Source organism: Mustela nigripes, chromosome 1 (assembly GCF_022355385.1).
Source record: "Mustela nigripes isolate SB6536 chromosome 1, MUSNIG.SB6536, whole genome shotgun sequence".
NCBI classification, from domain to species: Eukaryota; Metazoa; Chordata; class Mammalia; order Carnivora; family Mustelidae; genus Mustela; species Mustela nigripes.
The window spans coordinates 142,678,787-142,706,210 of NC_081557.1; the positions used below are offsets into that span (position 1 = coordinate 142,678,787).

The window sequence follows — 27,424 nt, forward strand, 5'->3', positions numbered from 1 at the left end:
AAGAGATTTATTTCAACCCCCTAACTCACAAGAGCTACATCTGGAAGGGAGCCAACTCAAAGACAGAGGAAACTCTTTTTTTTTTTTTTTTAAGATTTTATTTATTTATTTGACAGAGAGATCATAAGTAGGCAGAGAGAGGAGGAAGCAGGCTCCCCACCGAGCAGAGAGCCCGATGTGGGGCTCGATCCCAGGACCCTGAGATCATGACCTGAGCCGAAGGCAGAGGCTTTAACCCACTGAGCCACCAAGGTGCCCCGAGGAAACTCCTTTTAAATTAACACCATATCTAGCTCGTACATGGCACAAAGACCCAGATGGTTCCCAGCGTCTTCCAAACCAGACTGGTTTTCAGCTTTTATATTTATTGATTTATAAAACTTCTAATTTACCCATTTTCAGCCTAAGCAGAAGCTAATCCAGCAGTCTGGGTTTTTTCCCCACTGAAAACAGGGGAGTCCTGCCAGTTTGTTTAAGCAGTCTACAACCAGCACCTTTCTGAGCAAGAGCAAACTTGTAACTCACCTCCTTGGAATGATGCCATTTTCCAAACTTGTTGTCTGACTTCGAAGCCAGCGGCGCTGGTAACTGCTGGAAGAGGATGTAGAGGAGCTTGGAGATGGAAAAGGTGTAATCAGAAGGCTGCTTAGTGAGGCTGTAAGGAAGAAAAGTAGAAAGTTAAAAGTTGAGGTAAAGGAATCTTCATGTAGCCACACAAAAACATGCGTGCCAAGTGACCTAAATTTTCCGGTTCTACCAGCCATGTCCAGCAGGGGGAGACTACAACTCCTCTCTTACTAAGACTTCTGGACTGCAAAGAAAACGTCCTTTAAAAAGGAAAATAAATTTGAAAAAAAAGGGATTACAGACATATCAAATGCATCAATTATCAGGCCCTACATTACAAAGGCAGCATAATTATTACTCACTTAACCAGAATGCAGATTTCTGATAAAAATGGTCCACATAGCATAACCGTTTATATTGTTACCTGATAACCAATGTCATACACAGTGTTTATTTACACTATTTTCTCCTCTTAACTACTTCTTCACTCCTATTTTGAAGTGAAATCTAGGCAAGTAAGAAGTTCCTCCACAGAGTATCCTCCCTCCTATCCCCTGTCTCTAAATACACAATACTGACCTTCCTTCCCTCCAGCAACCAGCTTCCCCACTAACCCATCACCACTCCCTTGGCTGTGAAAAAGCATCCTCTAGCCTTAAATATATTTTCTGCTTGGATTGCTTATTTGCCTCAGGGCCTCTCTCTGCTTCTCTCTGCTAAATAGTATTAGATGCCTATGCTTGGGCTCTCAGTGTAAGCTGACCTGCCAGCCCATACTTCTCAAAAAGGCAGGGAGGGATTGGTCCCTTTCATGGTAGGCAAAGGAATTCTTACAAATCAGAGCTGCTTGATTGGTGTCTACTAGTTTGGAAGAATAAAAGAAGGCGACGGACGTTTTTCCTTTTACTTTCCTCAGGCTAAGGAATTAGACATTGATATGTCACTCAGTCCAGTGGAAAAGGAAATGAGGTCCAACTGAATGCTGGTCAGCGTTTTCGGAAGCAAACCACAGGACAAAGGAAATTTATTTGAGCACACATAGTATACTACGCTTATGGATATCACTTGATAGGGCATTTCCCCATATGAAGTGTTACATTTTAATTTATACTTTTATAGGCAGATGTAAATAACCTGACTCCCTGACCTGATTTCGTAAATATGACAAGAGTTACTTGGCTGTTACTCAATTCTCAGTAAGCAAATGCTGGAGTGTGTACAATGTTCCAGGTGTTGTGCCAGGCCACTGGGATGCAGTGGTGGACAAGACAGACACATATTTGCCTGCACAGAGCTTCAAGTCTCTGTGAATAGCAGTGAACTTGCCAGGCTACAAAATGAGATGCAAAATGGTTCAAGGTTCTTTCCACACCAGAGGTATATTGAGACGCTTTTCTTCTAAACTAGTCAATATCCATAACAAATTTGTTTGGAAGATCTAAATCATCTATGTACTCCTTGTATCCAGGACAGCTCCCTGGATAACTTAATAAAGCAATTAATGAATACTTAGTGAATGTATGGCACTTCCTCACTAAAGTATTGCCCAGATGTGGCTGACCCTAACAGGTTGCCTTTGTTCTGATCTGGTTTCACCCTTTGAAGCTGACTTAAATCTCCAAAAATCAAATCCATATTTGAAATATCGGTGGTGGGTAATTTCACTAATTGTGAAGGGAGACAAAAGAGAGTTTTTCCTCAAAACCACACAAAATTACTTAATAAAAAATGTCAACTAGACATTTGTGCCCCACCCCCAAATTCTAAAAGCCCTCCATGAGGTACACAAGCTCTTCATTCCCTATTCCTAAATCTTCAGGGTCCCCTGTCTCTATTCCTATCTTATGCTGGTCAAATCATCTTCTTGGCAGGTGGAGGACAGGGCTGAGGGGTAGATGATAAACATCTTTTCCCCTGCCACAGAAGCAAGATGGAAATGACTCTGAGGGCTAAATTTATTCTGGAAATTGTATGTATTGCTGTATAATTCACAGTTTAGTAAACTGAGTAAGAACCCAGTCTCCCAATTCAAATCCTGGCTCTGCCACTCACCAGCTGTAATACCTGGGCAGTTTACTTAACCTGTCAGCTTTCTCATCGGTAAAATGAGGACAGTAAAGCATCACACCTCAGGATTTTCATGAGAACTGCAATCTGCTAGTGAGTTATGAATTATTTAGTGAACCAACACCAACATTTAAAAGAAAAGAAAACAAGAGTATATTGCAATGCTAATATTAATTGATGAAATTTTTGTTATATATAAAGATGTTTGTTACTGGATCATAATATAAAATGCATTAGCATGAATTGCAGACAAAAGAAAAGTCTGAGAAGCACTGACCTATTTCATAAAGTTCCTGTGAGGATTAAACAAATCAATACACTTAGCCCAGTGCGCTACACAATAAATGTTGGCTATTGACTCCCTCTGATAATTCTTGGAACAGGAAAACTAAGTAAGACATTTCAGAGTACTAAAACATTATTAGTTCTGATTAGTTAATCATGAAAACAACCTCGGACTTGTAATAGACACATGAAAGGGAAAGGGAAAAAAATTAATAAAAAAACAGAGACGATATTCCTTTTTTCATTGTAAAATCCTGAATAAAAATTTGTAAGGTATACAAATGAAATACTTCGCTAAAGTGCTGGTTTAGGGCTACCCAGCACTTCCTTATCAAAGAATTTTAATATTATTTAATATGATTTTTACATTAACATACTGTGGTATGTCATTGTCAGTCACATACTCTAGGAAGCAAAACATTTGGTAACTCTCAAGTGGAAGAAGAACTCTCAAGCTTAATTTTGGCTTCTAACTCATTGTCACTTTCATGAGAAAGGGGTGGATTCAGGTATCTGTTCTACTAACATTGAATGGTTGGCTAGACTCTTCTGTATCTTCTGCAGCTTTGACAGATACCAGTCTATGTGTATTTGGAAACAATCCCATCACAACAAAAAAAATATACTAATGTGATGAGGCCCCTTATTTCCTCTCCAAGCTCATCATACACCACTCTCTCCACTCTCCCCTTACTATATTCCAGTCTTCTCTCTATTCCTTATACACAAAGCTCCGAAACCTGTTTCCACTCTGGGTCTCTGCACTAGCTGTTCCCATGCCTGAAATGCTCTGTGCTCTGAATTTCATGGAGCCTGTTACCACCAGCAATCCAGCCACGTGAATATTTCTCCTTCTTGAAGAGGCCTTCCATGAACATCTCATATCTTTTATTTTCCTCAGTGATAAGTGCTTACCTACATTTCACTGTCTATGATTTGTGCTTCCTTTATTCAATATAAACTCCATGAGATCAGGGATCATGCCCATCTGATCACTGATCTATCCCCATATTTTACAAAAATGCTTGGTACATAAGATGTTCAAGAAATACTGCTGCATGAAGAGTGAGCAACGATTATGTGAAGGACAATGACATCTGTCTCGATCAATAATTAGATCAACAAAGCATTAGAAAAACAAATTTCTAGGAATTGCAAGTCTGAATTTGAGGAAAGTTTCCAGTGGTCAAAGCTATATACACAGCATTTGGATTTTCTCTTTTTTCTCCTACCTTCATTTTAAAAAATTCTTTTTTTATTTTATTTTATGGTGGTGGTAGACAGCAGTGGTGTAGCTCTGAACCTGAACACTTTCTCTGCATGAAAGAGGGTACTACATCCAAAAGACAGGAATGATCTTTTGTACTGTAATACTGACAGTACTTCCCTTAGAGTTTTTGCTTATTTAAATACTTGAGAAGTATAAGGTTCCTTAAAGTTTAACAGCTGTATTCCTCAACAAAAGAATAGAAGCATTTAACAAGGTCAATTAATAGAGCTGTGATTATCGTCTGATAGGCGAATGCCATTTTTTTTTTTTGAGAATGCCATTTTTAACAAACCGAATACATCAGTAGGCAAATAAAAGTTAATACATTGTAGTTAGAAATCACAGAGTAATTTTAAGACTATAAAGGGTCCTTAAAAGCATCTCAGGAACTTCAACTTTTAATAAAATTCCCACAAACTCCCCTCAATGAAAAGACAAAGAAAATATCCTCACCGTGATGATTTCCAAACACCTTAATTTTTTTTAAATAGACTTTATTTTTTAGAGTAGGTTTAGGTTGGAAAAAAAAAAAATGATTGGAAGGTCCAGAGATTTCCCTCCATAGAGCCCCTACTCCCCTGTGATCAGCCTCATTCACCAGAGTGGTATACTTGTTACAACTGATGAATCTACACAGAAACATAATTATCACCCAGAGACCATGAATAGAGACCATGAATAGAGACCACCATAGAGACCATAGAACCTTAGCGTTCACTCTTAGTGTTGTACTGAGTTTGGACAAATATATAACGACATGCACCCACTACTACAGTATCAACCAAAATAGTTTCAGTTCCCTAAAAATACTCTGTATTCCAACTATTCATCCCTCCCTGCCCTGTCCCCAGGGGGACAGGGACCCCTGATTTTTTTACTGTTTCCACAGCGTTACCTTTTCTAGAATGTCGTACAGATGAAATCATGAAGGACTGTAGCCTTCTCAGATTGGCTTCTTTCACTTAGTGATGTGCCTTTAAGTTTCCTCCCTATCTTTTCATGGTTTGATAGATCATTACTTTTCAGCACTGATTTTATACTTCATTGAAAACATCTTAAATTTTAATTCCTTAGCTAGACATAAACCCTAGCGCAGCCTTTGTGATAAGCTCAGTCTTGACATTTATTTGCCAAATTATTTGATCTTTCTAAGTCTTCTAATCCATAATTTGCAATCTAAGACTGAAGTGTCTGCAAAGACTTTTGGGAAGTCTAAAAAAACTCTCTTGGTTCTTTGCCCTTTCATATAAATAAGAGTTATTTTGTCTGGCTTCACAGGAGGTTTTAGTTGAAATTACACTGAATTTATATTTATTTGTGAAAATTCACCTCTTTCTCTATTCATATTTATTTTCTTTGAGACATAGTTTCTTTACCTTATTGTTTTAAACATTTTCTTAAATTTAGCTTCAATTAATTAATTTATAATATATTATTGGTTTCAGGGGTACAGGCCCATGACACATCAGTCTTATATAATACTCAGTGCTCATTATATCACACGCCCTCCTTAACGTCCATCACCCATCCCCCACCCTTCTCCCCTCCAGCGATCATCAGTTTGTTTCCTATGATTAAGAGTCTCTTATGGTTTATCTCCCTCTCTGGTTTCGTCTGTTTTTTGTTTTTTTTCTCCTCTATTACCCTATGATCCTCTGTTTTGTTTCTTAAATTCCACATATGAGTAAGAGCATATGATAATTGTCTTTCTCTGATTGACTTACTTCATTTATCTTTTTTTAATCAAATTTTTATATCTCTCCATAACTGTATCAGATATATATATATAATTATTCTTAGATCCCTTTATAGTTTGAGTTGTTATTTGCATTACTTTTTTATTCTAATTTTTCTTAAACAGGTAATAAGAATGCAAATGTAGAACGGAAAAAGCTAAAGCAGAAGTTAGCAAATTTTTGAAACTGAAGAAGATACATATCCATTCCAGGAGAATACCACAGGTCTGACTTGAAATATGAGAATTATAATGAAATGAAAAAATGAGTTCTGTCCAAGCTACATTACAGACTGCCAACTCCATATACGGAAGGCAAGGCAAGGCTCAAAGTAAAGATTTGACAGTACTGATAGAACAAGACATTTTTAAATTGAGACAGGTTCTTACACAGACTGTGGAAAGAAGAATAAAGCAAAATGCTAGTCCCTAGTGATCCTTGCCCCACACACCACAAAGGACAATACTGACACAAAAGGGATCAGATGCCTGCCCCACTATCTTTAGGAGACCCTGATGCTGGGGAGCCAGCTGGAGACTAGACCTCGAGTCTCAGGTGGGCTGGGCAGAAAGCTCCAAATCTTATCTGAACCCTGGAGGTGATGAGAAACGTTTCATGACAACTTCCCAGGGGAGAGAGAGAAGTGAGTGGGGGATGACCTCCCAGTAGCTCCTTGGAGGCTTCCCTTTCTCTTGTGTTCCCTGAGGAGTACGTTGTACTGCCAAGACTCAGATAAGCTGAGTTCAAGCCTTCGCCTATATGTGCACGTGCAAGGTCAAGGATGCTATGGCCCAACAGCAAACAGAGCAAAACCCTCCTGGACGCTTGTCCTTCTTTACAAAGCACTGCAGCAGTTAAGTCAATAAAGAATTCTGATACAAATGGGACGTCAGTTTGCATCATTCAATGGTGACCTGTGTTGCAATCAACAGTTTGACTCCATTTTTTCACGTTTGACTGCTGAAACCTTTTCAGGTTCTCCCCCCAACCCCTTTCCCTTTCTGCCTCAAATCTGGACAAGATGATGAGAAAGCCCGGGGGCCCTCTCCTTTGGAACCAGTGGGCAGTTCTGCCATGTGTGGAAGCCCTTACCCTGGCCCTATCCCCTAACCACCATTAAAAAACCCCAAGACCATCTCCTCTCCCTGTCTCTCAAGTCCTTTGCTGACCAGCTTGGGAAGCCCACTCTGCTTTCACCAGAAAGCATCATTATGTGAATGGTAAATATTTTCATATCATCTTGGCATGTGTGTGGTGTAATCAGTTTTGATACGGAAACCGTATTTTGGGTGGGGTCCATTCTGTACCTGTATAGTGGCTAAAACATATGTCCTATTTGAATACTATGATTACACTGAAGGTTCATTTTAAAACATCTGAATAAAGGGGCACCTGGGTGGCTCAGTCAGTTAAGCATCTGACTTAGACACGGGTTATGATCCAAACAAAGTCCTGGAATTGAGTTCTGCGGTCAGGCTCCCTGCTCAGTGGGGAGTCTGCTTCTCCCTCTCCCTCTGCCCCTCCCCACTGTTTGCATGAGTTCCTGTTCTCTTTCAAATAAATAATACCTTAAAAAGTATTTAAAATTTTTGAAAAAAAAAGTATTTAAAAGTACATTATTATCAAAGTTTTTCTCATGTTGACCTTCTGTTTATTCTACTTTTAAGAACAGAGGAAATGCAATTGTTCAGTGAATGAGGAAATTATTTTTCTTGTCAGTGATTTGAACATTCTGATGAAGAAGAGAACTGAAGCCTGAATTAAGGTCACAGATTAACAAGGCTCAGTGGCTCTGGTCTCAATCCTGGCCCTCCAACCCTTAAACGCTACTCATGTACTCAGACTTTCAAATTCTAGCTTCTGCTCCAATCCATCTCTGTAGAGCCAGTTTCCTATTTCTAAATTACAGATTTCTACTTTCTATTTCTACTCACACACCTAAAGAACTCAGACACTTCTAACTAAAAATTGTCTGAATATCTACTTCCCTGGACTGGCCTCCTGTTTTCCCTGTACTAGTTAGTGCCATTATCCTCTGCTTATTTACCTGAGTTAGAAACTGAAGAGTCACCCTTGTTTCCTCCTGCCTCCTCCACATCCTGTGCCCCCTTAGTCACCGAGCCTTGCCAATCCCACCTCCTAGCATGGCTGAAACCCACCCTTCCTTTCTCCCAAGACCTTACTTAAAAATTTTTAATGGTAACCACTAAAAGAATAACCTCTCAAAAATAATATTCTAGATTAACATATGTGCAAAGCACACATTAAAAAATATCCAAAAGAGAATACAATGAAAATGCATTTTCCCTTCTTATCTGTCCAGGCTTGTATCCCTTCCATAGACAGTCTATGACTTGATCTCACAACCCATGAGATTATGACCTGAGCTGAAATCATGAGTCACACACCTAACTGACTGAGCCATGTGGGTGCCCCTCTTTTTTTTTTTTTTTTTTAAAGTTAGATATTCTTGTTGCTTTATTTCTTATTCTGTGCGTAACAAGCTTGTAAAAAAGCACTGGAGTACTTAAAATGAAGAATAACTTAGAAAGAAAAGTTGTATATTTTTCAAAGATGCTATTCCATAAAAGCAAAGAGGAAAAAAAAAACCCAATGGACAGTTTTTCAAAATTTTATGCTAAATCAGATAATCATTTTATACTAGCTACACACACACACACACACGCATACACACACATAAACAGTGGTAGGAAGCCCCAGTGTTTCAGAAAACTATATTGAAAAAAAGTTAATGGGAAAAAAAACCTAGGCCCCTTCATGCCCTGCTAAATTAGAAAGCATCACCATTCATGTATTTTAGCAATAGATACATTGGTCCAGGTTTTTCTGGAGCACAGTTTTGACATACCACCTTGACCTCAAAAACAGAGTCACTTATGTTACATCCCTTAGCTGTCCCTGCTTATAAGATTAAATCCAAACTCTTTATCATGGGATTGGTGCCATTCAAAATTAGCCTTTCATAACCAGCCTTACCTGCTGACATTCCCAACCCCACGTTCTAGACCTGCCATTGTTCAAACATCCTAACAGTATACTCTCAAGGATCTACACCCTTGCACAAACTATTTTCAGAAATGCTCTTTTCCTAAACTCCGGTACAGCTCTTTTCTACCTTCAAGGTGTCACTCAAGTATTACCTCTTATATGAGGCCATCACCCTGAATTCCCAGGCAAAGTGACTTACTGTTCCTCTTTGTTCCCACAATATCTTATGAGGTGGTACTTATCACACTGGATTTTAACTCTTGGTCTGCACAAACTCTTCCTGAGGTCACATGCTATACTCTACTCTTCTTCAAAAACATCCAAATTCTGGTAAAGTCTGACAACACAGGGGACTAAAAACTGCTATTCAATAAATAAACAAATATAGCTTAATAACTGGCTAGTTAGGAATCAGTGCTATCCTTCTAACTCTTTCCCTTAATTTCAACTGTATCAAATTGGTCTTACTGTGAAAACCACCAAAATAATTCAGTTTTCTAACAACAGAGTAAACTCCTTTGGTAATTCAAACCCCTATGGCTCTTTGTATTCCCAGAGCATACTCTGCATTGAACAAGTATGCTGCTGAATGTGAAATAAGCTCCTATATCCATTCCCTCCTTTCAAGGTTTGCCTGCAGGAGAGGATGCATAAGGAAGGCACTAGTGGGATAGGACAAAGACCCCCAGGTTTCTTTTCGATGGGGAACTGTAAACTCTCTTTTAAAGTTCCTTTTTATCCTGGAACAAGGTTCTCTGTATAGACAATGATTTAAAAACAAACAAACAAAAAAGCTTTTCTCAAGTTTCTTCTCTACGGGACTACTGGGGGAGGGGAAAAAAAGAACCTTAAATTATTCTTCAGACCTGAATTGCAATAATTGGAATTCTGGGCAGAATTCATGAAGCCTTTATATGGTGAAATGGTGTGAACACTAATTTCAGAGATCTACTGGACTGGCACATATAGCTACAAAAACTCCCCCATCTCAAGAGGTGCTGACCTCAGGGCACCTGGGCGGCACATTCAATTAAGCATCTGACTCTTGATTTCAGCTCAGGTCACGATCTCAGGGTGGTGAAATCAATCCCCACATCAGGCTCCGTGATCAGCCCAAGCCTGTTTAAGACTCTCTCTCCCCAAACCATAAATCTCACAATCTCACAAAACAAACTGAGGGTTGCTGGGGGGAGGGTTGCTGAGGGTTGCTATGGGGTTATAGAAATTGGGGAGGGTATGTGCTATGGTGAGTGCTGCGAAGTGTGTAAACCTGGCAATTCACAAATCTGTACCCCTGGGGATAAAAATATATTATGTTTATAAATAATTAAAAAAAAAAAAACCCTCTCTCCCTTTCCCTCTGCCCCTCCGCTCCATGCTCTCTCTCGCTAAAATAAATAAATAAATCTTCCCCAAAAAGCTGACCTAAGTAACTTTGGAAATGAGTAGACATCTTTAAAACTAAAGGTAAAAGAAAACGAATAACGGCACTATCTCTAGTTAATAAAGTTGTTTCCTTCCCGGGTACAGGTTAACAATTCGGACACCACTACACACGTATACTGAAATGTACACAATTAAGTAAGCAGATGGCAGACAGTGAGACCCAGGAGTCTCACTGCTGGAGTATGGAGTTTCACATAACCGAGGGGGGAATGATCCATGAATGGATTCCATCATCCATGGAATGATCCATGTGGTAATAGCTTACAGATAATGGAGATATCAGTATAAACTCATGTTTTAACCCAACATACACATATATAATATTACACCCAGCAATATTATTATTTATGTATAAAGTTAGCATGAGCTCTTTATTTTTTGCTTGTCAACTGACAGGACCTATAAAAAAATGACATTCCAGTAGCAACAAGCATATCTAATGTCTAGATCTTAGAATCTAATATCATTCTCCAATGAAAGAACAGGGTTCCATTCAGCAATGGCTGATTCTATGACTGGTAGGAGATATATAAGACAATATACAAGTCTGGAGTATCTTATAGTGTCAGAAAGTAAGAAGCATTAAAAACACATATACCCATACCATGCCAATAGGGGTATATTAGAGAAACACAGAAGCCAGCAAAATGAGCTCCAGGGCTTCCATGGCCAAAGCTGGAACAGCTTCAGCACTACTGACTGACTGAATCAAAAAATGAACAGATGAGGGGAAAGAGATCAATCTCTCACGCAGAAGAATTCCAAATACTTTATGTAGATACAGATACCGTGCTCCAAGGAGGGTGAACAGAACTCTCCACTCCTTAGGTGTGGACTATACCTAGTGAATTCTTTCCTAAGTTACAGTAAAGGGAAAATAAAGAGTAACTTCACGCGGAGAAACCTGACAAACATAGGTGCCCTGGTATGATGTGATGGAAACAGCACTTTATCTCTGGGATCTTTCTTCGGAAAACCATAACCTTAGTAAACATGTGAAAAGCATCAAACAAATTTGAATAGGGAGCATTCTATAAAATACCTGGACACTATCCCTCAAAACTGTCAAGGTTATCAAAAATAAAGTCTGAAAAAATTGAGAGGAGCCCTAAGGAGACATGATAACAGAAAAAAGACATTAGATTAAAAACTAAGGAAATAAATAAGACTATGGACTTTAGGTAATAATAATACATCAATATTGATTTGTGAACTATAACAAATTCACCATACTAATGTAAGATGCTATTAATAGGGCAAACTGTGTGCAGGTTATATGGGAATTCTCTGTACTCATCCCAGTTTTTCTGTAAATCTAAATCTGTTCTGAAAAATAAAATCGATTTAAAAAAATTTCCCCAACTCTCAACTCTTCAGACACGAAGTTAAAAATTATAGAAAAAAGGAATAAGCATGTTTTTAATTTCTCTACATCTTCTGCTAAGGCAGTTCAAACACCTGGAGTCCCTATTCTGTTTCAGGATGAGGACCTTGGTTCCAGCAATGTAAGGAGGGTATAAGAGATCTAAGAGAATTAACTACAGTAAGAACATAAAGAGGATTTTATCAACAAACTGCTGAACCCCACCACGGGTATAAAGCTCACACTGGTCTTTCCTTCCCACATCTGGTCAGTCCCTAGTTCCTCTCATAGGAAAACATTCAGATCTGGCTGCTCACATGAATGGAAGGCCAGGAAGAAAGGCATCTGAGGCCTGGATCCAGTATGCCAATGTAAGCACTGACCGGCTGGCTTATTCTGTGATGGAGCTGCGTATCACGGGTAAAACCAGCAGGGTACCCTTGGTCTTTAGTGGAAGGCAGAAGTGGCATGTATGACATGTTCATCAGGCAAAACCACAAACACCTCCAAGGCCTCTGGTTCCAGATCACTGGTTCACTACCCTTCTTCTACAGCACAGAATCTACCTCCGATCTAAACCACAAATCAAAAATCATAGCAGAATCGTGTACAAAAACAGAAACTGAGAGATCTTAAAAGCAATAATAGAAAAGCTGAAGGCTTGAAGGAATGAGAGCAAGGGGTATCCAAAATGAAATCTAGATCATCAGCCTGACTCTAGGACAGGACAGAGGGTGACTGGCAGGCCCCGCCCCAGTCATGGATAGACCGTCCTCTACAGACACCCTTCTTCCTCTGATTTTACATTCAATATCAGCAGGCAAACTCCCAGTAACAATAGCTCAAGGAAGCTTCCCTTTAAAAAGAAATTTCTACATTGGGGAAGTTATGTGCTATGGTAAGTACTGTGAAGTGTGTAAACCTGGTGATTCACAGACCTGTACCCCTGGGGCTAATAATACATTATATGTTAATAAAAAATTAAAAAATTAAAATTGAAAAAAAAGAGAAATTTCTCAAAGTATGAGTCTCCTATGAGACTCTTAGAAAAAATTAGTTTAGAAAAAAACAAGTCCATTTTGCACAATCACCCTTAGATGCTGTATATCAAAGTTCACGTGAGAGAACCTTAGAATGTGGAGAGGGAAAAAAACCTGGAAGATGAGGCCTGTCTTCTGTTTCCCACGTACCTCCCCATCATGGACGAGAGCTCACCCTACCAGCTGAACCAATGAAGGGAAGTACAAGTACCTGATCTGGCAATGCCACTGTCCCGGTCTTCATTCTGTCCTCTGCTTGGCATGTCAACCGGAGTGCTATGTGCTGAGATAAAGGCAAAAGGTAAACATGTTACTGAAATGCTCAAAGAATGAGTTGTTCAAAAGCAACTGTAGTCCTTTTTACATTCCAAGGTAGGCTATTGCTACTGATGACCGGCCTATGTTTATAGAAAGATTAACCACAAAGCAAAAATTTAATATGTAGAAAACAAGTGAAAAGAAGATAGAGTCAAGTAACTACCTGCTTTTATCCTGTTGTTAACACAAACACTTTTTGGAGTGATGCTTATTTCTAAAACAAACTGCCATAACAAACTATTCGTGCAGTTGACACAATGAACAAACATTCTCAGGCAGATACTTTCAGCCCCTTTCCTCATTATCAGTAATACTTAAATAGCACTGTATTTTCAAAATGCTTTATAATCAGTTTCATTAGAGCCTGTAGGCAACTTGAGGGAACAGAAATTCTTGAATACCATTTTGTAAATTTAAAAAATGTTTCTTTGTTTATAACCCACTCTCCTGGCAGGTATTTAAAAAAAACCCCACATATCCATTTTCAAATACTTCTTCCTCCACTTCTTTTCCATATATTCCCAGCATTACTGTAGTTACTGAGAAAAACTCATATCCTGGCATGAATTTTAGAAAACACACTAAAGTACTATAGACTTCAGATTCACCTAAACTATACAGTGACTGAGCTGCGGGGTAGACGACGTGTTGCTATAGCAAGCTTTACAATGTACAAGAAGCCCAGTGCCCTGCCTGATTATTATACTTGCCAGCTATTTTTGAAGCACGTTTATTTTCACAGTTTTAAAAAGAGCATATAAACACCTTATCCTCACTCTAAGTAGGTGGGAGAGTGTCAGTTTCAATGTGCTTACTTAGCATACTTCTGGCTACGAAGAAGAACAGAACGAAGAACACCATTTGCCATAAACGTAACCGTTCATGTTAGTAGTGAAGATTCCCCACACTTGTTAATCATGCCAGACTACAGCAGACATTCCATAGCTTTAGCTAGCAAGGTCAGTTAAATCTCAGAATTTACCTACTCAGAGAGACCGAGATGATTATACCTGTAAAGAACCTAGAAACTGTGTTTAAACTGCTTAAGTGCTAGAGAGAGAGAGAGAGAGAGAGACGAGGAAGAAAAAAGAAAGAGAGGTCTTCCATGCTCTTACTAGGGTGACTTTTGAAGAAACTCTGTGCAGGTAAGGATGCAGGTGAACAAATGGGCAAAGGTATACCATGAGAAAGGGAAACAGTTCAGAGCAGCAGAAGAGGCCCAGGAAATCAGAAAATATAATCCTCTTAGAAACACTAAGGGCTCATTTCAGATCAAAATCAGCTTACACCAGGGTATTAGCAAAGACATTTACAAAAGAGGTTCTTCGGTGGAATTTTCAAAACACCATAAACTTGGCTGCATTTGAAACTAATGTCTCAAGAGCCCCTTGGATTTCTAGAGAGGCACCAAATAGGAATTTTTTTTTTCTAAGAACCTGCACAGGATTTATTATTAATGTGTGTGTGGGTCACACTGTACTCAGCATTCCACACAAACCTGCAAAGAAAGAAGCACTCCGGGTGAGCCGGAGCGGTCCTCCTTCAGCTACGCCCTGCAGCAGTTTGCTGCTGCATGCCTGCAGCAGACCTGGAGACAGAAACACACACAAGAGGGCAAACAGAGTACACACACAAAAATAAACACAGATTAAAGATAATGCAAAAAAAAAAAAACAAAACAGCACAACTAACTCATAATAAAGCAAAACACACACCCACAATACTGGTAATTCAGAAAGAGAGAGCCCAGTTACGTGGCGGATTTTACCTAGGTTACTCCCAGTACGACAAGGACCCAAATTATTCTGATTTGTGTTCAGTTTTCCCAAATTAGGATCTTGGTGGATATATTCAAAGCTGTCTTGCAAGCTAAATCCGGAGAGGGGAAGGAAGGGAGGGAGAGACAAAAAAAAAAATCAAGAGACAAATAAAGCTGTTTTCTAACAAACTTTCAAACATAGACAACTTACCAGCTGCCCAGACTTTTCTTTAAAAATGAATAAAGTCTCACATCTAACAAAGGAAACCAAACTTTAGGGGAATTGCTGGAGGAAAAGACAAGAAAAGCTTTCTGGAGGCAGTCCAAACTATAAAACTAAACAATGCTTTCTTAACCGTTTCACATGATGTAATGGTGCATGGAACTCTACAAATTTTGCTCTGGTGACTGATAGCTAGGATACTGCTCTTTGCCTCTGAATTGTACTTTAGTAACTGATACCCAAGATGTTGCCATTCATTTCAAGGATAATTTCACATAAACCTTCAAAATAAAATTCATCTTAACTCTTAGTTCTTGTTAACATTTTGTTAACATTCTTGTTAACATCTACAAGCAATTAGGCAACTTTTTTCAGGAGGACGATAGAACAGAAATTAGGATTCCTTAGGAATTTGACTTCACAACATCTAAAAAGTTAGTTATTCATAAACAGAAATGTGAGAGAAGCAGATTTTAATAATTTACTTATTTATTAACCAATAAAATAAATATCAAGACTTTGAGGAAAATACAGCATAGTGAGGCCAAAATGATTTTTACTTAAATTTGAGCTCAATATTCTATTATAGGGAATTAGTGTAATAACTGAAAGAGTCTAAAGAAGAATATCTCACAAGAAAAAAAAAATCAATTCCCATAACTGGCTTAAGTCATGCCAGTCCAATGTTAAATGCTCAAACAAGTTTAATTCAGGGGCGCCTGGGTGGCTCAGTGGGTTAAGCATCTGCCATCGGCTCAGGTCATGATCCTAAAGTCCTGGGATCAAGTCCAGCATCAGGCTCCTTGCTCAGGCTTCTTCTTCTGCCTGCTGCTAACTCTGCTTGTGCTCTCTCTCTCTCTGGCAAATGAATACATAAAAGCTTATATAAAAAAAAACTACCAAAGTATAACAAATGTTTTGCTTTATTCAAAAATGAAGCATATGAACTATTTCTGCTTGAAAAGTTTGAAATATATGAACAAATGTACCAGCATGAGAGTTAAGTTAGACACATCAGTATTCTTAGTCTACTCAGAAGTATAAAATTAGAGGAGGAAAAAACTCAGAGGAGTGAAGATCAGAACAGAACATGGCCCAAATAACCATGAATCCCAGAGGCTACACTGATGGCTGAAGAGACCATGAGCACATAAGACCCATCCTATCATACACATGCCTAGGGGTCTGGAAAAACTGATTACATATTTCATTCCTTTAGAAATAAGTTAACAAACTAAGTAACTAACAAGTTTTTTTTTTTTTCAAGATAAAATAATGTTAGAAAATAAACAGGCATTTGTTTTTAAGACCATCTGATAAAGTCAAAGGTCTTTTCATACTCATTATGTACAGGAAAAGGGCCACTTTTAAAATCCCTTTGTTAATGTGGACTCTCCCCACTTATCATTTCAAAAGAACTTATGGTCCTGGAAGAATTACTTTATCCAGAAATAGCCACTTAAAAAAGTGGAGGCAAGGGGGAAAGACAGGTACAAAATCCCACACTTACTTATTTGTACTCCCACAGAAGCTGCCCATTCTAGCAGAGAAAACCTTACTAATCATCAGTTGTGGAGGAGAACTGGAAGAAAACAAAAAAAAGTGAGGGAATGCATTTTTGAATTAAAAAGCCAGTAACACCATTCCATTTCCCACAATTAATAGAAAAAGACACTTGAACTCACCGGATATAGTGTATCTTTAAAGTGGAGCCTTTGTAACTCATGGCGACTGAGCCAAACATCATTTCCCCTAGCATGTTGACATCAGAAGCTGGTCTGGTGTACTGTCACACATGAAAGAGACCAAAGTTAGTATGTGGCACAATGTGATGTATAATGCAACAGAAAATAACGTTTATTGATCTATAGGTCCATCTTTAGTGTAGCAGTAACTAAAACTGTTTCTCAAAGCAGAAACTGACCATTTTAATCCATAATGGCTATTGACTATTTTTCCCCAAATTACTACTTATGTTCATGATTTCATCTTTACGCACAATATCTTCATACAGGATCCCAGTGCCTCAGCAGGGGTCATTTTTAACCTTGTTATGAAAAACAAAGATTTAGCATTATCTCTATTTATAAACTATAGAGAGAAAGATTAAGTTCTGGGAAAGAAAAAAAAGAAAAAGAAAACAGGGTAACTCTTATCCTGGTACCAAAATATATCCTGAAAAGAAACACAGTTCAAAACTATTCACCTAAATAATTAACAGTGTTGAATGAAAATGCCAGTTAGCACAGGGAGAGTTTTGTGAGGGTCCAAAAGCTAACAGACAGTCTGATACCTTGAAAGTTTTACCAAAAAAAATTTCAAAAATATTTGACCCCTCTAGCTTCTGACAAGTCTTTCTTGTCATCCAAAAGAGTGGCCTGAGCTAGCTCTAAATTTGCCTCATCTACTCAAATTGTTCTAGGCCTCTGCCTTCCTGTCAAATCCAGTACACTTTCCAGTTTCCTTTCTTAAACATCTCTCACAGTAGCTGATGATTTTATCTACCCCACCTTTTTTGAATCTCTTCTTTCTTAGGTCATCCCTTGAGCAGGGTTTTTTCTCAGAGGGCACTCCTACTCACCGTCTGCACTCTCAACCACTCTTGGAATTTTGGTTATTCTTTACATAGAAATACCTTTCACATCTTTATCTATAGGCCCAGACCTTTCCCTTAACTCTAGAATCCTATATCCAAATGCATTCATTCACATATCATAACAATACATTATTACATGTCATATATAAGTCATATGTTACATGTATATTGTCATATACATATAATGATAATGTATAACTACGATAAGCCGCAGGCACCCCAGCACAGCCTGACCAAGACAAAACAAGCATCTCTCTCTGGCCCAGCACACACAGCCCCGGACTCTCTACTAGTACGCTTTCCACCTAAGCAGAAACATGGGAATTGTTCTCAACATTCTCTTCTCAATCTCTTTTTTAAACTACAAATCCACACACGACACATATACACACAAGTACATGCACACACAAATGCACATATGCACACCTACTTAGACATGTCTGCAGAGAAGGAAAGAAAAACACACATCTACCAGCCTCGTTTAACTAGGCTGCTCTCTGTTTGGTTACAGCTCACGCCAACCTCTTCTCACTCCATCCAGACAGAGACCAACTGTCTTTCACATTTTTTATTAATAACTTCCACCCACCACCTCCATTTTATAATCTGCTTTTTCCTAGGGTACAAGGTCTACATGACAATTGTAATTCTCAACGAACTGAAAATTTCACTGTATACTTTTTAAAACACAAACTGCCTCAAAACCCAGGAGTACTGTGAAATAAGGGCAAACGCATGGCCCAAATCCTGAACATGAAATTCACCAAGTTCTATAGACCAGTGGCTGCTGGCAATTTACCTGGTTTAGCTTTTCCAGCAACATGGAAAATTCCACGAGTCAAAACCAAATCTGATACATCTTCCATCAGTTTATACCCTCCCGCTCTTCAGTATTCATGAAACATTTATTCCCTTATGTCTAGTACGCCAGTATTTTTCAATAACCCTAATCCCTATCCTCTACTTCCTTATGCACACACAACCATACACACGCGCGTGCACTCTACCAGCCCTGTATCTCTCACACTCAAGTTACATCCCAAAATGGTTCTCTTCCTCCTACTATCAAATGCTATTTTCTTAGGATGCCCATATATATTCCCAGAATCCTTGAAATTCTCATAACAAAACTGGAAAATCTGTGCTTCTTAATCAGGTTCTGGCAACAAAGGAAGCAAAACAAAAGGTTTTACCTCGTTAGCAATATTTCATCCTCACTCAGTATGTATTATTCTGGGTCACCTCCGCTCAATTATAGTTTTTATCAAGAGACTAAAACCAAAGTGTGAAAACAGCATGGACATGAAACCACTAAGGGCACGTTTTTGAACACTTATGCTCATGTTCCTGGAGAAGCAACCTGAAGCAGGCATTCTTCCCTGTGGAAAAGTTACAGTAAGTGGCCTCAGCCCCAGGGCTATCAGGCACGGCAGGGACAGTTTTACCTGGTACTTTGGGAGCTGCTCCTTGGCATGCTGTAGCGATCCCCCGGAAGAACTGTGGGATGAGATGTTGCTACTGCCACTGCTGCCGCTGTCCTGACAGCACTTGGCTGACAGTTTAATAGGGACATCCTCTGTTTTCTGGAGTGACAGACAGGCAAGATAAGATACTGCTAAGTGTATCGGGCTCCCACAGCCTGTGCTTCACTGGGAATTTCTTTGCTAAATCGCTCTGCTATGTTGTGCCTAAGTTGCACTGAAAACCAGAGGCTTTTTCCCCTTGGCTTGCGGAGGACAAAAATGTGGTTCCTGAGAGTCTGTAATATCTGGGAGGGAGGCATGATGAAGAGAGGAAACTGAACAGAAGACGGGGCAGGTGTACTGTGTAGTGTGACTAGTCTCAAGTAATTCAACTGTTATATGTTTCAATTCCTATCTTGAACCAGTCATCTCTGTTCGGGTTATTGAGGATCTGTTAGTACTGTGGAGAGTCATAATCTATAAAATTGACGTGGAGAAAGAAAGTTCTTCAAATTTAAAATGTTACCAGGCAAACAGAACTAAGTAAGAAAGCAAAATTGCTAATTTGGAAAGTCTGAGTTTGTATTTTTAATGACACACCTTCTCTAGCACTGCTTTAAAGGTAACAGGAGAGAAAATCATGAGGTCAAATTTGTGAAAGGTGAACCAAAACTCTGAAACAGGAGCTTCTGTGAATTATACATCATGTGATGGAAAAGTGGCCTCTAAAGGTTAGGGGTAACAAAAGATTATCTACTATATAGTTCCTAAATAGAGTTCACTGCTAATTTTATGACAGTGACATAAGGTATAAAGATACACCTTTATTAATTTTGTCCTTCCTCCTACACCAAAATATATTACTCCCTACAGAAGCGTCCTGTGCCATCTATGATAAGTTTTTTCTTTTCTGCTGGAGTCTTACTTGTTTTGTGTGCAGCTTTTGCTTGGAAAAACATGAATGCAACTGCAGCTTATCTAATCTCCAATGTGACAGTCACACTGGTGGTCTAATGCAAATGCCTGCAGTCATGTGCTTGATACAGACTCATGACGTTTTGTGCTTGCCAAGGGAGTGGGGGGCTGAAAATGGGAAAAGACTGTAAGGAAAACACAAACTGTGCCAGTCCATAATAGCCACTGTAGCAGTGATGGCACTCAAAATCATACTTGGTTATTCTCGGGTATCGGGCACTCCTTCAACACCCTCTTCAGCTCTAGCTGTTACTTAATACCACTTATGCCAGAAACACAGCCCCTCAGACAGCCTAAAGTGACACACCTGCCTCACACACTGTTCGACCCCCCTGGCTGGGGTACAACATACTAAGCATCTATAATTGGAGAAAATAACTGGTACAGTGAATAGAGCACTTTTCTTTTCTTTCCTTTTCTTTTCTTTTCTTTTCTTTTGGACTCTGTAGCCTTGGGCAAGTTACAAAACCTCTCTGGACCTACATGCCTTTTTGATTAAATGAGTACATCCAGGCTCCAGTGTTATCACTGCTCCGATATGCCAAAATTCCTATTCATTTTGAAAACCCATGAGAATATTTTCCTTCCACCTGTTACCACCATTAGATGCTCTAGTGATGGTGTGCAGGTGTTCAAACTAAACTACCTGTGCAGGGGCACCTGGGTGGCTCAGTGGGTTAAAGCCTCTGCCTTGGCTCAGGTCATGATCCCAGGGTCCCCCACATCGGGCTCTCTGCTCAGTGGGGAGCCTGCTTCCTCCTCTCTCTCTCTCTGCCTGCTTCTCTGCCTACTTGTGATCTCTGCCTGTCAAATAAATAAATAAAATCTTAAAATTATATATATATATTTAAATATAAATAAATATAATATATAAAATAAAATATTTTTAAATATATATATTTAAAATATATATATATATATATATATATATATATATATATATATATATATGTGTGTGTGTGTGTGTGTGTATTTTTTTAAAACAAACTACCTGTGCAGGGCTTCAGGGAAACAGGAAACGATGTGGAAAATCAAAGGAAAACCATGGCCTGTCCACCAAAGGGTAAAGTGCTGGCTCACTATAACTTTGATACAAATCTACCACTAAAGCCTACAGGTGAATCACCTGAGAGATCCCTGCCCCTCCCGCACCCCCAACCTAATAAGCCCAACAACTACTGTAATGATTAGCTACCTGGCAGACTTCCACTTTAGAGCACTATGGAATCTACCCAGCTCAACTGCCTTTAACCAAATACGTCCTTCCTGCAGAAATGATCTTTATCAAAAACAGGAAAAGAGCCCCTGGGCCCTGATGAAACAAAGACCGTGAAATAAACTATTCATTTACTTAGCTACACATTCTATGAACTTCCAGAAATTGGTCAGTATGGATAGCAAGGTATTGAACATGAAAAGAATGAAAAGTCTAAAGGCAACAACTTAGAGGTACCGCAGGCTGATGTCCAGGAGACTCAGGACATCTGGACTCTGTGCCTCACCTGGACACATGACCTTACCTTTCCTGTTCTGGCTACAAGGGATCAAGGGCTCTTATGTCCTCACTTTACCCATCCCAGATCTCCCCACACCCCATCCACCATCACCCGACCCTGCTCACCACTAAAAATAGGAAATAAATAAAGCTTCCCTGGTCAGCCCTCCCTTTTGAAGATAAAAGCTTATGTTAGCATACTGAAGAGCCCTATGGTAAGGAAAGCTATTTAATTTTGTTTAACTTCATGCAATGTAATACCTCTTATTATCTATGAGAAATAATAGACAGAATGATCTATTAACTTCCCTTCAAGCTAACACTTTATGAATTTTCGAGTTCTCAGTTTTCCTATTACACAGCACATGTTTGGCATCCAAATCCTACTGCATTGCAACTTTACCTCTAGTAACATTTATAGTACCCTACTGAGCATCTGTCATGATTCCTTGCTAACAGTCTCACCTGTGCATATTACTAAGAATACAAATGCAGCAGAGCAGGGTGGCGGAGAGCCTTTGTTTATGTTTCTTCTGAACCATTACTGGTACTGTACAATACAGCCCAAAGAGAAGATAATGAATTAATAAATGACTGCTCCGAGAGGTGGTTAACAGTACAGATAAAAAAGATGAAAGCAAATCTGCATTTCATACCTGAGTTGCCACCTCTTCAATCTTGTGAACCGCTTTAGAATCAAACAAGACTTGTCTGCCCCTCCTTTCACAGTCCTGGTAAACTATCAGGCGGATCTCATTCAGGTCAAACTCCGAACATGACCAGCTGTGGATTCAAAAGGGAGAAAGGAGTTATGTTACCCACAACACTTGGAATGATCATGGAGAGTAAGTTTCCCAGCCAATGTGTCTAAGGGCATCAGAGGGCCACAAAGGTGCAGAGATTATAACCCCTTCGCACCTAGGGGGCAGATAGCCTCGCCTGTGGCCTCAAAGGGGCCCTACAAATATTGCCAAATGGACATGACAAAGGTTGGAGAGACTGCAGTAAATAATAAATCACTGAAGAGAAAGCATCTCCTTCCAAAAAATCACAAGGATGTGGAGAGAAAGCTAAATTTGGATGCCTGCATTCTGGGGATGGCATACCTGATGTATAGGAGTGTTCAAGCTCTGTGTTACTAGCCAGGGAGCCATTTGGAGTGAGTGGGGCCTTTTCCCTTCCTCTCCCACACACCCAGGCTCAGGTAAAACTGAGTGGAATTACATATCCTAAAATTTAGGATTTTCCTCTATTATAGCTGGCTCTGATACAGAAGTTTTGACAACCAGGTGCAGGGGCACCTGGGTAGTTCAGTCGGTTAAGCATTTGCCTTCAGCTCAGGTCACGATCCTAGGATTGAGTTTGGGATAGAGTCCCATATCAGGCTCCCTGATAACTGGGGAGTCTGCTTCTCCGTCCACCCCTCCCCTGCTTATGTTCTCTCTCTGTCAAATAAATAAAATCTAAAAAAAAAAAAAAAAAAAAAAAATCAAGTGCATCACTGTAGGGAATTTGAATTGCTAACAATAATAATCAGCAATAAAGGAAGCATGGCTTATTCCTCTTAAAAAGAAAACTACAGACCAAAAATGGTGTCATTTAAGCCAAGTCACTAAACCAGAACTTAACACCTAACTTAACTACAGTTTCAACCTCCCCCAGAGGTTAACCAGGCCTAAAAGAAGATGAGGTTATGTGCCTGATAAGACCCTTGTCCCTCCTCCTCAGGGAAAATGACCTAGCCTGAAGTAATCATTTCTTTTCTTTTGCTGTTAACTCCTTGCTCCATCCTTCTCCCTATAAAAACCGTCCATTCTGTACAACTCCTCAGAGCACCCCTCTACTTGCTGGAGGGGATGCTGCCCCACTCAGGAACTGCTTAATAGAGCCAATGAAAACTTCAAATTTACTTGGTTTAATTTTGTCCTTTAACATTCCTAAGCAAACCAAAAGTTGCTGGGATAAAAATCCTCTAAACATAAGTCTGTTCTTGAGTAATGAATGAAGTGAGAACGTGAGACTATAAAAAGGGTAATCATTTAAAATGCACTACTTTGGGGCTCCTGGCTGGCTCAGGTGGTAGAGTCTGCAACTCTTGATCTCCAGGTTGTGAGTGCAGGCCCCACGCTGGGCACAGAGCTTACTTTTAAAAAATTTAAAAAATGAATAAATATAAAACGCACTGCTTTGGATTATTTTCAGTTATTAGTCTGTTAATCCACTTAACACATATTTGAGTGCCTACTATGATTCAGGCACTGTGGTCCTGATGCTAGATATTCAGCAGTTAACTAAAGATATCTGGTCCCTGCTCTCACAGAGAACATGGTTTAGCGGGGAATACTGGTCTAATAATATATGAATATGTAATTACAGATTGTCCTAAGTGCATAAAGGGGAAGGAGCCTCATATTTTCACATCTGAGGAACAGGGAAATCCCTAAGTATTTAAGGAAGTGAAGCAGGGTTCTGGCTGGCTCATTTGGTAGAACATGTGACTTTTGATCTTGGGGTCTTGAGTTTAAGCCACATGTTGGGTGTAGAGCTTAATAAGAAAGAAAGAAGAAAAAAAAAAACAGAGGATTTAAGGGACTAACATTTAAACAGGGCTTGAAGGAGTAAGAGTTAAAGAAATAAAGCGTGAGGGGCATCTAGGGGACTCAGTCGGTTAAGCATCTGCTTTTGGCTCAGGTCATGATCCCAGAGTCCTGGGATTGAGCCCCCAGTTGGGCTCCCTGCTCAGCGGGAAGTCTGCCTCTCCCTTTGCTCATGCTCTCTCTCTCTCAAATAAATAAATAAAATCTTTAAAAAAAAAATAAAGTGTGAGAATGAAGAACAGGGTAGGAAGAGGGAAGGACATGGTAAAATATAACACTGATATAGAAGAGACAGAAAAAAAAAAAGCAGAGAAGTAGAGCTCAAGAGGTAGGCTGGGAAGACAGGCAGGAGCCAAGATCATACCCTAAGTGCAATGAGAGGCCAAGATGAACAAACAAAGGCGGATAAGCTCGCGTCTATACTTAAAAAAAAAAAAAAGAAAGAAAAAGAAAAAGAAAAGAAAAAAAAATTCAACCTAGCTCCTCTAAGGAAAACAGAGGTGGGTCTTATCAAGACTGGAAGCAAGAAGGCCAGACAGAATTCTTATGAGTTCAGCCCTTGTCAGGAAGGTGAGGATAGCAACTGAGGTGGAGGAAGCAAACACATGCATGATAAGTGCTCCAAAATGTTACTAATTACTTAAGAGAATTGTTAATGGTACAATTAAAAAAAAAACAACTGATACAGTGTCTGGTAGCCAACCACAAATTGTACATTATTGGCTCTTTCCTTTTTCAGTGATAGTTAATATTGAATATATTCTTTCCAGGTAGCAGATTAGTTTTCTTAAATTCCAGCACCAAAAAATACAAAGTTCTTATAACAACCTATGTTCTAAACTACCATGTCCAGTATCCCTTCCTCCTGATTTTGATAACATGGCCAAGTTTATCTTGGAAATCATTTTCTTCTCAGTCCACAAGTCATCTGTGATCCAGGTCTGGCCAATCAGACCCCCAGCTAGGCTGTGAAAGCCAGTCCCCACACTTCGTTGCTTGGCTGGCAGATGATACTCTAGAGTTGACGGTGCCTGCTTTTTGTCGTTATGAGGTGAGAACCTATCTCTGAAAATGAAGTCAATGTGAAGGAAAGAGAGGTGAGCAATGGGGTGAGACAGATTCTTGTTGGCAATCGAAGCTACCTGCTTCCGAGTGAGCACTCTTCCTGAAGTTAGTTTTCTATCACTTACAACCCAAACGGTCCTGGTGACTGTGCCCCCAAACCACTAAATTTTAAAATTACACAAAGTCATTAATAATGCCTCTGTGGGGAGCCTGGCTGGCGCAGTCAGCACAGCATGCAACTCTTGATCTTGGTGTTGTAAGTTCAAGCCTTATGCTGAGTGTAGGGACTACTTAAAAAAAAATCTTAAAAAAAATAGCCTCCAAGAGTACACAGGCTAAAGTTATTAAAAGTGAGAAAGCAAAGAGGGTTTAATTGTCTTTTTTCTTGTTCGACCTGTTTTGCCCCAGCAATGACACTTCACCAAAACAGCTTTCTAATTTAAGAAGTTGTTCAATCTTTTTTTTTTTTGAGAGGTAGCCATGATTCAAATATCCAATAATGATCGTAACACCTTATTAAATGTTTCATGCTATTTTTCAAAATTTAAAAGAATGGAAATAAAGATATGGAAGGGGAAAGTAAATATGTTGGATTATCTAATTTTTTGACCTAAATAACTTAAAAAAGTATGTTTTATAAACTGTAAAGCAAACTATACTCTCCTTCCATATGAATATTTTATTTAATGCCTAATTAAATTCTTGTCAGCTGTCATTACTATTATCAGTGGAGAAAATTACAGTTGAGAAATTTGACAAAGAAAATACAGGCAGGACAAAGGAGATATACTGAATGCTTCAAAGTAAGACAGGCCTAGGATCAAATCTCAGCTCTGCCTCCCAAGGTTTGACAGCCTTGGGCAAGTCCCCCCAGGCAGCACTAGTGGGGCCTGGTATAAAGATTAAAGGAGATAATCTATGGAAATCTCCCAGCGCCGCTGTCAGCTCTTTCCCCTACCATCTTCCATATACAGAGGCTTGGGTTAGTCATCATCACATGCCACATCTATCTTCTGCGCGTCCGCATTCCCTTCAATACTCCACCAAAAGTTTTTGTGGGGCTTCTGTGAGTACCAGCCATGGTTCCTGGTGTTTCACTGAGGGCAACCCTGCATGACTCCAAGAAGTCTATGAAAAAATATGCCTTGGGCTTTTGCCTTAAGATATCTATTTGAAAGATGTTTATTCTAATCAGAACTACCTCATTTCTTTGCTTTGGTTGAAAGCAAGGACAGAACACTGGTCCCTGGTGTAATTTGTCTACTCTATGACTGCAGCTGTCGGACTGTAGGCACAACAAAATAAGATGGTTTATCTACCTTTTCTTACTGTAAAACTTAAACAAAAGGACTTATATGGACACTTTTCAGTTTCAAGATTCCATGATGTTAAGAATGAATGAACCAGATCTTATTTCTGGAACTACTCGAGAGCAGGAAGAAAGTGACCAAAGTCTAAATTACTTAACTTGAAAGGTGACAAGCAACAGTTCAAAGGAGTTAAGACAGAAAACAGAATTCTCTTCAAAATATATACAACCCCCCCAAATAAATAAATAAAATAAAAAATATATATAACCCATCTGAAAATAATGATGTACTATACATTGGGCTAATTGAATTTAAATTTAAAAAGTAAAAATAAAAATAAAATAAAATACATATAACCATGTATTGTGGGTTGAGTCTTGTCCCCTCAATTCCTCATTTTCACACCTGGGACTAGGACCTTGTTTGGAAACAGGGTCTTTGAAGATTAAGGTTAAGATCAGGTTAAGATTAAATCAAACTAGATTAGGATGGGCTTTAATCCAACAACTGGTGTCCTCATAAGAGGAGGGAAATCTGGACACAGACAGAGAGGGGAGGTGATGGATGACAGACAGATTGTGGAAGTACACTGCTACAATCCAAGGAAAGCCAAAGAAGGCTGGCACTCAGAGGCGTTACAGTAAGAAAGAACTGGATAAGTCCTTATTCTCAATGAATTTAAAATCCAGAAGACACAATTATATAGGAAACTACATGAAAATAAAAAGACAAGGCAGAATATAGGAAGCAAAAGTGAAAAAAAAAAAAAAACAGGAATCGGTGGCTCAGTGGATTAAGCGGCTGCCTTCGGCTCAGGTCATGATCTCGGGGTCCTGGGAT

At 39.2% G+C, this 27,424-nt stretch overlaps 1 protein-coding gene across 5 annotated transcripts in view; it reads right to left on the minus strand.

The window, feature by feature from the left end:
* Positions 1-27,424, minus strand: part of FNIP2 (folliculin interacting protein 2) — a 132,924-nt gene that overhangs the window by 43,879 nt on the left and 61,621 nt on the right. For 2 of the 5 annotated variants that reach the window (XM_059374473.1, XM_059374464.1), the window contains exons 2-9: positions 22,269-22,395; positions 19,125-19,262; positions 16,769-16,869; positions 16,594-16,665; positions 14,870-14,970; positions 14,600-14,689; positions 12,995-13,066; positions 526-655 (exon numbers count right to left, since the gene is read on the minus strand). In XM_059374473.1, the coding sequence (XP_059230456.1) occupies positions 526-655; positions 12,995-13,066; positions 14,600-14,689; positions 14,870-14,970; positions 16,594-16,665; positions 16,769-16,869; positions 19,125-19,262; positions 22,269-22,395 (831 nt within the window). The remainder of the gene's footprint in view (positions 1-525; positions 656-12,994; positions 13,067-14,599; positions 14,690-14,869; positions 14,971-16,593; positions 16,666-16,768; positions 16,870-19,124; positions 19,263-22,268; positions 22,396-27,424) is intronic. The other 3 variants (XM_059374502.1, XM_059374482.1, XM_059374493.1) reach the window with 2 other exon arrangements.